The sequence below is a fragment of the Tursiops truncatus genome, chromosome 16 (genome assembly GCF_011762595.2).
Source record: "Tursiops truncatus isolate mTurTru1 chromosome 16, mTurTru1.mat.Y, whole genome shotgun sequence".
Classification (NCBI taxonomy): Eukaryota; Metazoa; Chordata; class Mammalia; order Artiodactyla; family Delphinidae; genus Tursiops; species Tursiops truncatus.
This window is the reverse complement of record NC_047049.1, coordinates 24275984-24290382: the sequence shown is the minus strand read 5'-3', so window position 1 is coordinate 24290382 and position 14399 is coordinate 24275984. Positions and strand designations below refer to the sequence as shown.

Sequence of the window (14399 nt, the reverse complement as noted above, 5' to 3'; positions counted from 1 at the left end):
TGTAGAGCTGGTTTGGTGGTGCTGAATTCTCTTAGCTTTTGCTTGTCTGTAAAGCTTTTGATTTCTCCGTTGAATCTGAATGAGATGCTTGCTGGGTAGAGTAATCTTGATTCTAGATTCTTCCCTTTCATCACTTTAAATATATCATGCCACTCCCTTCTGGCTTGTAGAGTTTCTGCTGAGAAATTAGCTGTTAACCTTATGGGAATTCCCGTGTATGTTATTTGTCATTTTTCCCTTGTTGCTTTTAATAATTTTTCTTTTTTTATAAATTTATTTATATTTAGTTTTGGCTGCCTTGTGTCTTCCTTGTTGGGTCTTCATTGCTGTGCACAGGCTTTCTCTAGTTGGGGTGAGCAGGGGCTACTCTTCATTGCAGTGCGCAGGCTTCTCATTGCAGTGGTTTCTCTTGTTGCAGAGCTCGGGCTGTAGGCACGCGGGCTTTGGTAGTTGTGGCATGCAGGCTCAGTAGTTGTGGCTCGCAGGCTCTAGAGCGCAGGCTCTAGTTGTGGCACATGGGCTTAGTTGCTCTGCGCATGTCGGATCTTCCCAGACCAGGGCTTGAACCCATGTCCCCTGCATTGGCAGGCAGATTCTCAACCACTGCACCACCAGGGAAGTCCCAATAATTTTTCCTTGTCTTTAATTTTTGTCAATTTGATTACTATGTGTCTCAGTGTGTTTCTCCTTGGGTTTATCCTGCCTGGGGCTCTTTGCACTTCCTGGACTTGGGTGGCTATTTCCTTTCCCATGTTAGGGAAGTTTTCGACTATAATCTCTTCAAATATTTTCTCGGGTCCTTTCTCTCTCTCTTCTCCTTCTGGGACCCCTATAATGTGAATGTTGGTGCATTTAATGTTGTCCTAGAGGTCTCTTAGGTTGTCTTCATTTCTTTTCATTCTTTTCTCTTCATTCTGTTCTGTGGCAGTGAATTCCACCATTCTGTCTTCCAGGTCACTTATCCATTCTTCTGCCTCAGTTATTCTGCTATTGATTCCTTCTAGTGTATTTTTCATTTCAGTTATTGTATTGTTTGTCTCTGTTTGTTTGTTCTTTAATTTTTCTAGGTCTTGGTTAAACATTTCTTACATCTTCTCAATCTTTGCCTCCGTTCTTTTTCCGAGCTCCTGGATCATCTTCACTATCATTGTTTTGAATTCTTTTTCTGGAAGGTTGCCTATCTTCACTTCATTTAGTTGTTTTCTGGAGTTTTATCTTGTTCCTTCATCTGGTACAAAGTCCTCTGCCTTTTCATTTTTTCTGTGTCTGTAAATGTGGTTTTCATTCCACAGGCTGCAGGATTGTAGTTCTTCTTGCTTCTGCTGTCTGCCCTCTGGTGGATGAGGCTATCTAAGAGGCTTGTGCAAGCTTCCTGATGGGAGGGACTGGTGGTGGGTAGAGCTGACTGTAGCTCTGGTGGGCAGAGCTCAGTAAAACTTTAATCCACTTGTCTGCTGATGGGTGGGGCTGAGTTCTCTCCCTGTTGGTTGTTTGGCCTGAGGCGACCCAGCACTGGCGCCTACAGGCCCTTTGGTGGGGCTAATGGCGGACTCTGGGAGGGTTCAAAACAAGGAGTACTTCCCAGAACTTCTGCTGCCAGTGTCCTTGTCCCCTCGGTGAGCCACAGTTGCCCCCTGCCTCTGCAGGAGACCCTGCAACACTAGCAGGTAGGTCTGGTTCAGTCTCCTATTGCGTCACTGCTCCTTCCCCCTGGGTCTTGTTGCACACACTACTTTGTGTGTGCCCTCCAAGAGCGGAGTTTCTGTTTCCCTCAGACCTGTTGTAGTCCTGCAGTCAAATCCTGCTAACCTTGAAAGTCTGGGAATTGCTCCTCCTGTTGCCAGACCCCCAGGTTGGGAAACCTGATGTGGGGCTCAGAACCTTCACTCTAGTGGGTGGACTTCTGTGCTATAAGTGTTCTCCAGTCTGTGAGTCACCCACCCATCAGTTATGGGATTTGATTTTACTGTGATTGCGCCCCTCCTACCATCTCATTGTGGCTTCTTTGTCTTTGGATGTGGGGTATCTTTCTTGGTGAGTTCCAGTGTCTTCCTGTTGATGACTGTTCAGCAGTTAGTTGTGATTCCGGTGCTCTCACAAGAGGGAGTGAGTTTCAATTTCTTTCTTTGAGGAATTAACATTTTACTTTATTGATTAGCTGGATCTTTCTAATCATTACAACAAAATGTTACATTATTCATACTAATTAGGGGATGAGCCATTCCAAATAAAAGTTCTCAAATAATCCCTACACCTGGAATCACTAGTTTGGCCAATCAGAGGTTTTGCCTTGCTATGTTTAAATTCACAGGGTTAATTTGCATATCATTAATGTACTAAAGGCCTTCTAAACAGTTAATTTTCTAAAAAAGAGTTAAGTAAGACTCGTGTTTTAGCAAAAATGTGGTCTAATTTTTTTGTTTAGTATCTAATAATAACAAACATTTATTTAACATTCATTCTGTGCCAAGAACTAAGCATTTCTTATTTATTAACTAATTTAATGTTTCTTCAAACTCTATAAGAGAGGCATTAAGTTTCTACCACCACATTTTACAGAAGAGGGAACTGTAAAATGTTCTTCTTTTTTCCATTGCACCAAGAGGGAAACACAGAGGGAACTTGCCCACATTCACATGGTTAATAAGGGGTTATTATAATTCATATGGTTTCATAATAAATTCATAAGTTAAATTATGAGTTCATAAATTCGTATGTTAAAGCCCTAACCCTCAGTACATCAGAATGTGATCTTATTTGGAAAAAGGTTCATTGCAGTTGTAATTAGTTAAATTAAGATGAGGTCATACTGGAGTAGGATGGGCCCATAATCCAATATGACCGGTGTCTTTATAAAGAGGGGAAATTTGGACACAGACATGCACCCAAGGAGAAGGGCATGTGAAGATGAAGGCCGCTATTTGTTACTTCTACACTCCATGGAGCACCAGATTGCCACCTAACCACCAGAAGCTAGAGGAGAGGCACAGAACCGATTCTCCCTCACAGTCTTCAGAAGGAAACAACCCTGAGGCTTGTGCAACCTTGATCTGGGACTTACAGCCTCCAGAACTGTGAGAATAAATTTCCAGCGTTTAAGTCACTCAGTTTGTGGTATTTTGTTAATGGCAGCCCTAGCAAACTAATACAGGCAAGGAGTCAGGATCAAACTCAGGCAGGAAGCCTCCAGGATGGGCACGCTTATCACCTCACTCTGCAGCTCCAAAAATAGAGCTAATCAAAATAAAAACACTCCCTGCTCCTTCCTCCCCAAATAAACAGCACAGGAGGTACCAGCTTGGAAATCTATGCGACAAATAAGACATTGACTACTCTTTTCAGATACACACAGTATCTGTTCTATGTGCCCTGGAACCCCCTCTTTCCTGATTGAGGGGGCTGATTGAGTGAATGATCTGGCCAGACATTTTTCATAGACCTGCAGACTAAATTCCCTAACCCACCTGCCTGACTCTAAGCATGTGCCCCTACTAGGGCTTCAAAATCCCCGTATTTAATAGATTTTTGAAAGCAGCATCATCATTCTGAGATTAGTAATATCCAGATTTGTGCTGTTTCCTTTGGGTTAAAATTAAAAGGATGTGTCCTAAGGGTGACAGTAGAGACAGTGACCCTCCCCAGTAGTCATATTAAGTTAGTACAGACAGGAAAAGGAAATGGCTCTCCAGGTGGCTGGGCGACCTGGCCCTGGGCTATGGAAAGGAACCTTAGGAGAGCATGTTCTGGAACCTTGAGCAAGCACTGGCCCCGGGGGCCACAGGCTCTGAGGTAGGGGCAGCCTTTGGATAGAGGGAGAGCTGCAACCAAGTCGGAGCCACGTGACTTGGGCCTGGGCATGGGTCCCTGCTGCCAGGGCGCGGGGTGTGGGAGGTCAGGGTCTGGATCCGGTGTGGGCTCACGTGCCGGCAAACTGGAGACCACCATCCGTTGGGGTCAGGGAAAGGCTCTGAGGATTTTGAGCTTCATTTGTGCATTTTTTTTCTTCCATTGCACCAAGAGAACACCAAGTCTTTATTACACGAATTCCTATGAAACAGCTCCAAGAAAAAACCCACACGTAAAAGAAAAAACAAAAACAAAAAAAAACGAACAAAGCCACACACAGGGACGGGGTGGGGGAGGGCGACTGGTGCTCCCCCTCTTCTGCGCCCGGGCCACTGGGGGGCGGTGAGGATCTGAGGGCCGCCGCACTTCCGCACTCGCTCGAGATGCTGAGCCGGGCCAGGGTCCCCCTCTGGCACCGCGGGGAACCCTCCACGCCCTCATTATCTCTGGGTGACTTAGGGCCACCAAGCCTGCTCCCAGTGCCCCAACGCTGTACGGCTGGGCTGGCTCGTCATGGGAGCACCTCTAGGCCAGCAGGCTGAACTTTGGTGCGACCGCCATCTGCGGTGTTTTAAGCTTTGCCCCAGCAAACCGGGAAGGCCGGCCCTGGGTCGGGGCTTACGGGGTGGGCGTCTGGCTGCGATCTCCCACAAGGCACGCGGGAGGCTGCGGCGGCGCGTTCCTTCTCGCGGAGAGTGGGGAAGCCAGCCTGGGCGCGGGGTCGGATCGCCCAGGAGGCCTTCTGCGCGCGGGTTGCTGGCACTTCTGGGAGAGACGGGGAGGGAGGGAGGGAAGGAGGAAAGGCGGGGCCACCGACTTTCGTAATCGCCTGCAAGACCCGGCGCGAGCCGGGCCTGTGCTGCGCCGAGATGTCCGGAGGGTCAGCCAGGAGCCTGGGGAAGGGTGAGGCCTGCCTGCCGCGATTCGCGGCGACCCTCAGACGCGTGTCGCGGCCAGGGCCTGGGGGCTGGGCTGCTCCGGAGCGGAGCCACGCAGGAGGTCTTCCACTCGCGGGAAACTGACCAGGCCCGGGGGGGCGGCGGGAGGCTGAGAGTTCCCGCTGCTGTTGGGGCTGTAACCGCCTCCGCTTCTCCCCGCAGGAAGCGCGCCCCCGGGGCAGGTCCCCGAGGGCCTGATTCGCGTCTACAGCATGAGGTTCTGCCCATTCGCCAAGAGGACGCTCCTGGTCCTGAAGGCCAAGGGAATTGGGTGAGGATCGAGGCGCGGGCCGCTCCCGGAGCCAGCCAGGAACCAACAGCTGCGGGAAGAGCGGGCGGAAATCTTCGATAGGGTCTCCGCAGCTTCCTTTACTACAAAATACATCAGCCTTTTTTTTTTTGGGAGGGGGGGGACAGAGAAAGTTATGAACCCTATCCTCGGGGGGCGGGAGGAATGCCACAGACACCACCAGTCTAGGACATCCCGTTTAGATTAACCATTTTATGGATCAGAAAAGCTGAGGCTCCAGTAAAGTTAGTGGCATGCAGAGATCCCTCGAATGGTAATCACAGGCAGCTCTTTTAGCTCTGGCAGACCCCTGATTTCTGCTGTACTTCCTTCTCTATCACCCCGCTTCTTTCATGTCCTGTTTATATTGTTTGCTGTTATTCTGAGACTATAGTCCCTTCCTGAATAGTCGGTAATTTGCCCCCTTGAAGAGTCCAGACCTTGACCCTCCGCTGGACAGAGTGCTGAGTTAACTGTACTGTGAATATTCCTATAGATTGGGTTGTTGGTTGAGTGAAATAAAGTGTTTATGTCTAAAAATTCAGACTTTTGGGAAGCCTCACTGAAACGATTAAGGTGATTGACATATGGGTTATCCACAGGAAATATGCAAGTCATTGGCTTTTCCCTGAGCTGAATAGCCATTGAACTGCCTCCCTTCCAATGACCTTTGGAATCTGTTGAACAGACGTTAGATACCTGTAGTGTGGGAGTTTAAAACAAAGCCCCCATGACAAAGAAATTTTCCATGTATGTGCTTAGAATTTGTAAACTAATTTTAGTCTTCTTGGGGGAGAATTAAGCAGGCAATTCTTTTCTCTAAAAAAATAAGATATATTCTAAAGAAAAAAAACAAATTATCTTTGAATTAGTCATCACTTCAGTAGGATTTGCATCTTATTTTGGATGAAACAGATTGTGAACACATAGCAAAATATTCAACAGTAACATTTATCAAAACATTATTTTATCCAACTCTTGTAATGTTTACTGTATTAGTCAGGATTCTTTTATTGCATTTAAGAGATACCCATTTCAGTTGGATTGAAAAAAGACATATCTTGTGCTCATACAATTGAAAAGTCCAGGAGCAAGAGACAGCTGGATCTGGGGCCACAAAGTCCTGGGTTAGTGCCCTTCTGGAACTCTGGGTTGAAAACAACCATATCTTATTGGGACAGTTTCCCAAAGGAAAATTGCAGTGATTTTACATAAAAGTGTGTGTATGGAGGGTGAAGGGTGTAACAGCTGCCAGGCAGTGCGAACAACAGAGGTCTGCTATGTTTATGGATCAGTTTTGAGTCCTAGAAGGCTTTGATTAGAGAGGTACTAGATTTTACCACATGATAGAATTTACTAAAGCATGGTTTTCTGTAAAAGGTGCATCTTCCAACTTGTTGCAGCAGATATGTTGCCTTGTTGGCTCACCATGCCAGGTTAGCAAAATGCATGTGTGTTCTGAGAACTTTCTTTATGACAAAAGCCCAGGATTTACCTTTTCTTTTCATACTATAAAATTTCAGAAATGTTGATAATTCCTTAGCAGGGAACGTCATTTTTCTTGCAGTGGCTTGTATCTGAAGTGTCCGGTAATCTGACAGCACATGAACCTTTTCGTACATACACACAGATACCAGTGTTCAATCTGGCTGTTCCTTTGTTTCCATGGGGGGAGGGATTGCATATTTAAATCCTCAGGATAATGCTGTTGTAGCTAGCTGCTGAGGTGGATGAGGAAATAGGAAACAAAAGGTGCTGGGTATATTATTTTTGAGTAGCTAATCTGTTCTATTGAACACTCACCCAGTTTTGACAATGATATGGACCTGACAATTATATGAAACTTTCTTTTCTCTTATTTCCCCTAAAATCTCTTAGGCAAGATACAAGTTAGTTCTAAAAACAATCTTAATATAGCCTTAATATAGCCAATCTTAATATAGCCTGGACTTCACCTGTTTTTCACACTTAGTGTGATTTACCCATGTAACATTTTTAAAAAGTATCAAGGCATGGAGATTTAATCTGAAAGTTTATTTCGTGGATGGATTTTTTGGGTTCCCTAATATTCTTGAAAAAAGTGAGGAACTTTCTATTAAAATTAGCAAAAGGAATTGAATTTTATCATGTTGATTCTCATACAATGGAGTGGTGGGGTGTGGAGAAACTCAATTAGTTGGCTCATATATTTTTACAATTAAGATACTTCTTAGTCCCAAATGGATTATCTAATTGACAATCTTGAAGCATTTCCACTTATTTATTCAACAAATGTGTACTGAGTACCTATCTGAAAATGTTTATATTTCTTCATAGCATTTAAATCTACTTATAACTTTGCTGATTTACATGTTGGTTTATGAATATGACCAAGACACACAAGATCCCTGCTTTCATGGAGCTTACATTCTAGGGAGGTGACATAACAGACGTAATTAAGTAAGCAAAGTAATTTCAGTTAACTATTATCAGTACAATGAAGAAAGTAATTCAAGAAATATAAAAAAGGCCGGTGTGGGGTTTCCCTGGTGGCGCAGTGGTTGAGAGTCCGCCTGCCGATGCAGGGGACACGGGTTCGTGCCCCGGTCTGGGAAGATCCCGCGTGCCGCGGAGTGGCTAGGCCCGTGAGCCATGGCCGCTGAGCCTGCGCGTCCGGAACCTGTGCTCCGCAACGGGAGAGGCCACAGCAGTGAGAGGCCCGCGTAACGCAAAAAAAAAAAAAAAAAAAAAAGGTCAGTGTGGCCAGATCATAATGACCAAAGGAAAAGTCATAGGAAGCAGATGTGACAGGTAAGCAGGGGCCACATCAAGGGGTATAGAGTTTATCCTCACTGCAATGAGGAGCAAGCGAGGGGTTGTAAGTAAGCAGGAGGGTGGCCTCATCCAATTTACTTTTGTGTGTGGAGAATGGACCATAGGGAGGTTACAGTGGAGGCAGAGGGGCTGGTGGGACTATTGTAGAGGTCCAGGTGGCAGATGACCTCTTAGATGAGGTGGCAGTGTTAAAGCTGAGAAGTGGATGAATCCAGAACGTGATTTGAAGGTCTAGCTGACAGGTCTTGCTGATCCATTTGATTTGAGGAAGAGGTGGCAGGGGGAAGGAATCAAGGCCAAGCTGACTCCGAAATTTCGCGTCTGACCAGCTAAGTGGATGATAAGACCAATGAGGCTTTATTCAGGAGTACAAGAAAAATGTTACTCTCTTCATTGTCTTCTATGTGTTTTTCAGGCATGAAGTCATTAACATCAACCTAAAAAATAAGCCTGAGTGGTTCTTCAAGAAGAATCCCTTCGGCCTGGTGCCAGTTCTGGAAAACAGTCAGGGTCAAGTGATCTACGAATCTGCCATCACTTGTGAGTACCTGGATGAAGCATATCCAGGAAAGAAGCTGTTGCCAGATGACCCCTATGAGAAAGCTTGCCAAAAGATGGTCTTTGAGTTGTTTTCTAAGGTGTGTGTTCAAGAAATTTCAGCTCCTATATAACACCTTTGTTTTTTAAGCTAAATCACTGCTGTCACTGATGGTTCAGTGATTTGGGTGGGGAAGACAAACAGGATTATGCTCTTGTCCGCTTGGACATGTCCTACGAGCCCTTTCATGGTCCAGATCCTTTTTACTTCCCAAAGTTACACCTCTCCACTCTTCTCCTAACACTTTATATTCCTGTCATGCTGAATGTTTTTATTTTTCCCAAACTTGCCACCTTCTTCTCAACTCTTGCTGGAAGACTCTTCCCCCTTCTCACTTTGCCTGGTTGTCTCCAAGTCCTCTTTCCTGTACAGTCTGCGCTCCTGTATGTGCAGAACGTGAGGATGCTGAGGGCCCACTATACTATGCCGTTTTATAAAGGACTTGTGTATCAGTGGATTTTGGTATCTGTTGGGGGCCCTGGAACCAATCCTTCAAGGAACCAAGGGACAACAGCCTTTGCTCAGATACCTTTGTCTTCTAGAAGCTTGTCCGGGCTGGGTTAGTGCCCAGCTCTGTGTGCCCACGTGTGCTAACTTTCCCCTGTGGGGACTGCCACCTTCTTGCCTGTGTGTTGTACCAGGGCTGTGAGCTCCTTGAGGGTGAGGGCCGTGTCTCCATCACTGTTGGCCCACTGCCTAGGCTTGCGACCAGCCCTTCCTAGTTATGTGACGGTGAGCTAGTTGCTTATTAGTTTACCTCTGTGCCTCAGCTCATGTGTAAAATGAGTATAGTAATTGATCCCATCCCATTGATAAAAATCAGTTAATATAAAACACCTAGAGTCCAACAGATGGTAGATACTCAATGTTAGCTCTTGTTGTTCTAGCCACATTGTCTAGTTGTGAGCATCTTCTGTGTGTTGGCAATAGCTCCTTGTGGACTAAGTAAATGGCATTCCTATAGGAGAACTGTCTGTGTCTTAATTAGCATCAAAGTTAAACATTTGCGTGAGTTCAAACAATTAGTATTAACACAGAAATGACCAACAGTAGACAATGCGAATAACATGGTCAGGTTATATCTCTATAATTCTGTTACTTTTGTCAGGATATATCTCAGCACAGTAAGAAACATCGTATCTCTAGGGAAAGAAATGGTTAGAGAAATATCCAGAAGGTGAGACTTGTAGGGAGAATATTTTCTTAAAGGAGACATTGCAAAGAGAAGTCAATGGGGAACGAAGAGGGAGTTGTCTGGCTTAGCAGAATGAGAGTGAAAGAATACTAGAGATGGTTGCCATCAAAGATGATGGACAGGGAATATGGCATTTACAAGAAAGATGCTGGAGAATTTTTAAAAATAGTAACGAGATTCATTGTACTGTCCAGAAAGAAAATGAGCTAACAGCTGGAGATGCCCACCATTACTTCCCTCACACTCAGGGAAGAGGTGGCCTTAAGCACTATTATGACACCACCCTCCTGGCCCCAGTTCAGCAAACCAGAAATGCCCCCACCTGCATCCACAGCCAAATCATCTTCTCTCCTGGGAACTTGGAAATGAGACACAGAGACTAAGACAATAAATGTTGAGGTTTTAGAGGTGTATGTATATATCATTGGAGATGACAAATCAAAGTCACACAAAAAAAGAATTTTTAAGGAATCAGAAATTAAGAGCATTGCAAAGGGATTTGACATTTGGAAAATAACAAGGAGCAGACATTTAAGGAGAAGCAGAGATGAAAGACCAGGCAGGCCCAGATGGAAATGTGGAAGGAAGGGCTGCCTGCACACCTTCAGTTCCAGTGACGGCAAGCTGTACCCTGGGATGGATGGGCTTCCTGTATTTTTAAAAGTGCCTTTTTACTTCCACTGGACGAGTGGACTTTTGTCTCTTGTAGTGAGACAATACCAAAGACCGAGCATTAAAACACAAACACTTCCACCACAAGCATCAAAGCATCTGACAGGACACCTGTCAAGTCTTCAGGTCATCAACCACTTTGAACTGTCTTCTCATGCCCTCCCCAAGATAGAAATCAGGAAAATCCCCTTCCCAGCTCCCTTTGCAGCTGGGGCCAAGGTCTGGACCTAGGCTCTTCCTCTCAGACACACACATGTTAGGGTTCAATTCAGAAATGAGCCATGTGGGGAAACAGGCTTGGTGTGGGGCACTGGTTCTACTGATGAGGGTGGCTGGTGGCAGAGCTCCTGGCTTTCAGGAGCTGCGGTGGTTGCCAGGTTGAATTCCAGAGTGGCATTGGTTACCTCAGAGTCCAGCTTCTGGCAGTGGCCCAGACTGTAGCATCTAGTGCTCGGTTCACTGGTGGCAGTGGGTGCTTCCCATCAGGTCAGTTCCCAGCATGATTCTGAAATGTTCCAGACCTGTTTGTTCAGCCTCTCAACAATTCTGTGAGCCACTCAGTGTCCTTTTAGGACATTTTTGACCCAAGCTCACCAATCGGCTTCTCTTATTTGCAGCTTATAAAATCCTGACCAGTACAGCATCTAAGGCCACAAAACTGTTTTTAAGATCAGTACCCGACCTCTGTGAGCAAAGGAATTGGTGTACTTTTGAAGTTTCTAGAACATCCTGACACTGGGTCTATGAGGGTTCTATGGCGCTTTTATATGAGGGGGCTGGTATAGTTAGCGTCACACTGATAAACTAAGAAATTACTCTCTGTCTAGGTACCACCTTTGTTATTAAGCTTTCTTAGAAGGCAAAATAAGGAAGACTGCTCTGGCCTGAAAGAAGAATTGCATAAAGAATTCAGCAAGCTAGAGGAGGTAATTAATCCCTTCTCCTTGATTTTTATTGAAGTGATACATTGTATCTGCTGTCACCTTCTACTCTTTTCTTCATACTCCCATTTCCAAAATCACTTTAATTAGCAATAATACCAAATAGGAAATTTTAGTTTACAACAGATAGCAGCTGTAAGCTGTTGTGTTTAAGATACAAACCAAAACACCTAAAAATGGTTTGTCATGGGCTTGCTTTTAAAACATTTTATCGCACTGACATGAAAATATCACGGAAAAATTTCACCCACATTTCCAGTTTTTCACCTGTTATTTTTCCATGCTTGTTTTCAGTCCTTGAACATATATATTTTTTATATATATAAATTTATTTATTTTTGGCTGAGTCAGGTCTCTGCTGCTGTGCACGGGCTTTCTCTAGTTGCAGCGAGCAGGGGCTACTCTTCATTGCGGTGTGCGGGCTTCTCATTGCAGTGGTTTCTCTTGTTGCGGAGCACGGGCTCTAGGCACGCGGGCTCAGTAGTTGTGGCTCGTGGGCTCTAGAGCGCAGGCTCAGTAGTTGTGGCGCACGGACTTAGTTGCTCCGTGACATGTGGGATCTTCCCTTCCCGGACCAGGGCTTGAACCCGTGTCCCCTGCATTGGCAGGTGGATTCTTAACCACTTCACCACCACCCTTCACCCTGTGTATGACTCCTGTACAATTTATCCATTTTAGTCCTGATAGACAGTAAACATTTCCACTTTGGGGATGTAACAAATAGTGCTTCAGTGAACATTCTTATACCTATCTTTTGGTGAACATATGTTCACATTTCCAAGGAATATAATTACTGGGTTATACAGTATGCATGAACTCAGCTTTAGTAGATACTGTTAAAACATGGTTGTACCAAATTATTGATACATTCCTATCAGCAGTAGATCCACACCCTTACTAAGTTTGTCTTGTTCATTTTAGCCATTCTGATGTATGTGAAGTGGTATGACATTTTGGTTTTAATTTGCATTTCCCTGATGACTAATGTAGTTGAGCACCTTTTCAAATGGTTATTGGCCATTTTGACCTCCTCTTCTGTGAAGTCCAAGTCTTGCCCAGTTTTCTGATGGGTTTTCTGCCTTTTTTCTTTTTGATTCCCAGGAGTTCTTTCTATATTCTGAATACCAGTCTTTTGTTGGCTATATCTATTACAAAGATCATGCACTCTGTAGCTTGTTTTATTTTTCTCCATTTTCCAGTTTATTTTATTGACCGTTTTGCTTCATCCCAAACCAAGAGATTCTAAAGCTTAAACTAATCAGACAAAAAGCCAACTTGAATATGTCAGGGTTAAACCTGCTGCTCTCACTTTCTTAACTCTTGCCTTCATCATTTCTTTTGATGAATCTTACCAGATGCACAAATAACAAGTACTCTTATGCTGTTTAATGTTCAGGTTCTGACTAATAAGAAGACAACCTTCTTTGGTGGCAGTTCTCTTTCTATGATTGATTACCTCATCTGGCCCTGGTTTGAATGGCTGGTAGCCCTGGAGTTAAATGAGTAAGATATTTGAATATTTTGTGCTTAATTTAGGATAATGACAACTGAAATAGTATATACTAACCTTTTTTTATGAACAAAAATTAACATATCTCACTCAACTGGCATGAATGGGAGCAAGCACACAGGAGGAGACTTGGACGTGCCAGGGCATGTCCTATACCTACACTCACCATTTTTCATCCTTGGGGCCGGTAGGGGTGGGGAGTTCTGTGACATGTAGTAAAATGTTTTAAAAGTAATTACTCCTTCCCTCCTGGTTAAAAATCCATAAGGATGTGCATTTTCATAAGGATTTCAGGAAGGACTGTATGACCAATGCTACTTCCCATTTACCATCAAGAGTCCCACACTATTTTCCAAACTCAGTGTTTCAAAGTTTGGCGGCGACCTTGGCTTACTGCCAATTCTTCGGGCTTAGAGCTATTCAGGGTTACTTTTAGTCACAATCTGACCATAGAATAACAAATATATAACATTCTTGGTTGTCTTTCATTTTCTCGTTTTAAAGAACTATCAGCCTCTGTTTGGACAAGTTCTCATGCTAACTGAGCAAGTCACTTCACTCTAGTCTTAGATTCCTCTTCACAAACAAGGACCTCTACAATATCTTCCAAATCTCATATTCAATGATTACATGCATCTTAAATAAGTATTTTTAAAGAACTATTTTTAAAAGTTAGAGGAAAACAATATGAAACTGCAGAGTGGTAATAATGATATATAGGAGAATTTGCAATGCCTTCCTACTTAGCCTTGCTCACACCTTCATTCTTTCCATCTCCCACAGGTATGTAAACCACACTCCAAATCTTAAGCTCTGGATGGAAGCCATGATGAAAGATCCTGCAGTATCATCCCTCTTCATTGATCCAAAAGCCTTTCGAGGTTTCTTAGATCTCTACTTGCAGAACAACCTCGAGGCCTGTGACTATGGGCTCTAAAGGGGACAGGATATATCGGATAATATATCGGTTCGCTAATATGAATAATAACATGCTTTTATTTTACCAAGTGCTCTCACGTCTCACTGGATCACCTTCTCTGATTTGACACTATGGCCTTACTGTGGGCTTTCCTCAAGTCCCTCCTGCAGAAATGTAAACACATTTCCTGTCTCAGGATGCTCAAAGGATGCTAAGGGTTCTATCAGAGTCCATGCTGAAAACCTCTAAATCACCTCTAGTGAGAGCTGAACTTCAATCTGGATTTCTAATGCCCATAGGACATTTCCACTTGGATACCGTGTTGTCATTCAAGAGATGCCCTTTCAAGTTTGTCTTCTGGGTTCTAAGTTAAGAACCTTTCAATTCTTCATTCTTTCCTTTCCATCACTGACTCAATTTTACACCTTTCTTCTTACTGTTGTTGCCACTGAAGTCCAGACCCACGTCACCTCAAAGCCAGGTGACTAGGTGGTCTCCTACTTGTTCTCCCAGTCTCCAGTCACTAAGCCCTTCAAATCCTTCCAACCAAATCTTATGCTGGGCACACAGAAGGTGTCCCATATATGTAAGTGAATACTGTGAAGACCACCTCCATCAGTTCAGTATATAAGGCTGGATTTCATTCTACAGATGATTCAACTAAGGTCCTGAGGTTA

The 14399-nt window shown here is 44.3% G+C and overlaps 1 protein-coding gene across 4 annotated transcripts; it reads left to right on the top strand.

Annotated features, from left to right (window-relative positions):
• Positions 1 to 4262: 4262 nt before the first annotated feature.
• GSTO1 (glutathione S-transferase omega 1) lies at positions 4263 to 13806 on the top strand. Of its 4 annotated transcripts, none has more exons than XM_073793989.1 (6): positions 4263 to 4394; positions 4947 to 5055; positions 8303 to 8525; positions 11180 to 11278; positions 12690 to 12796; positions 13587 to 13806. In XM_073793989.1, the coding sequence occupies exons 2-6, from the start codon at positions 4997 to 4999 to the stop codon at positions 13738 to 13740; spliced, it is 642 nt and encodes a 213-aa protein (XP_073650090.1). In that variant the 5' UTR covers positions 4263 to 4394; positions 4947 to 4996; the 3' UTR covers positions 13741 to 13806. The 4 variants fall into 4 exon arrangements, with proteins under 4 accessions (XP_073650090.1, XP_033697528.1, XP_033697527.1 ...); XM_033841637.2 differs by lacking the exon at positions 4263 to 4394 and adding an exon at positions 4615 to 4749; XM_033841636.2 differs by lacking the exon at positions 4263 to 4394 and adding an exon at positions 4701 to 4845.
• Positions 13807 to 14399: the final 593 nt, after the last annotated feature.

Excerpts from the sequence above, each read along its gene's own strand:
- GSTO1 (XM_033841636.2), top strand. The coding sequence starts at position 4,716 with ATGTCCGGAGGGTCAGCCAGGAGCCTGGGGAAGGGTGAGGCCTGCCTG. Across the intron at positions 5,056-8,302 it reads CTGAAGGCCAAGGGAATTGG|GCATGAAGTCATTAACATCA; the intron begins GTGAGGATCGAG and ends TGTGTTTTTCAG. Across the intron at positions 8,526-11,179 it reads TCTTTGAGTTGTTTTCTAAG|GTACCACCTTTGTTATTAAG; the intron begins GTGTGTGTTCAA and ends CTCTCTGTCTAG.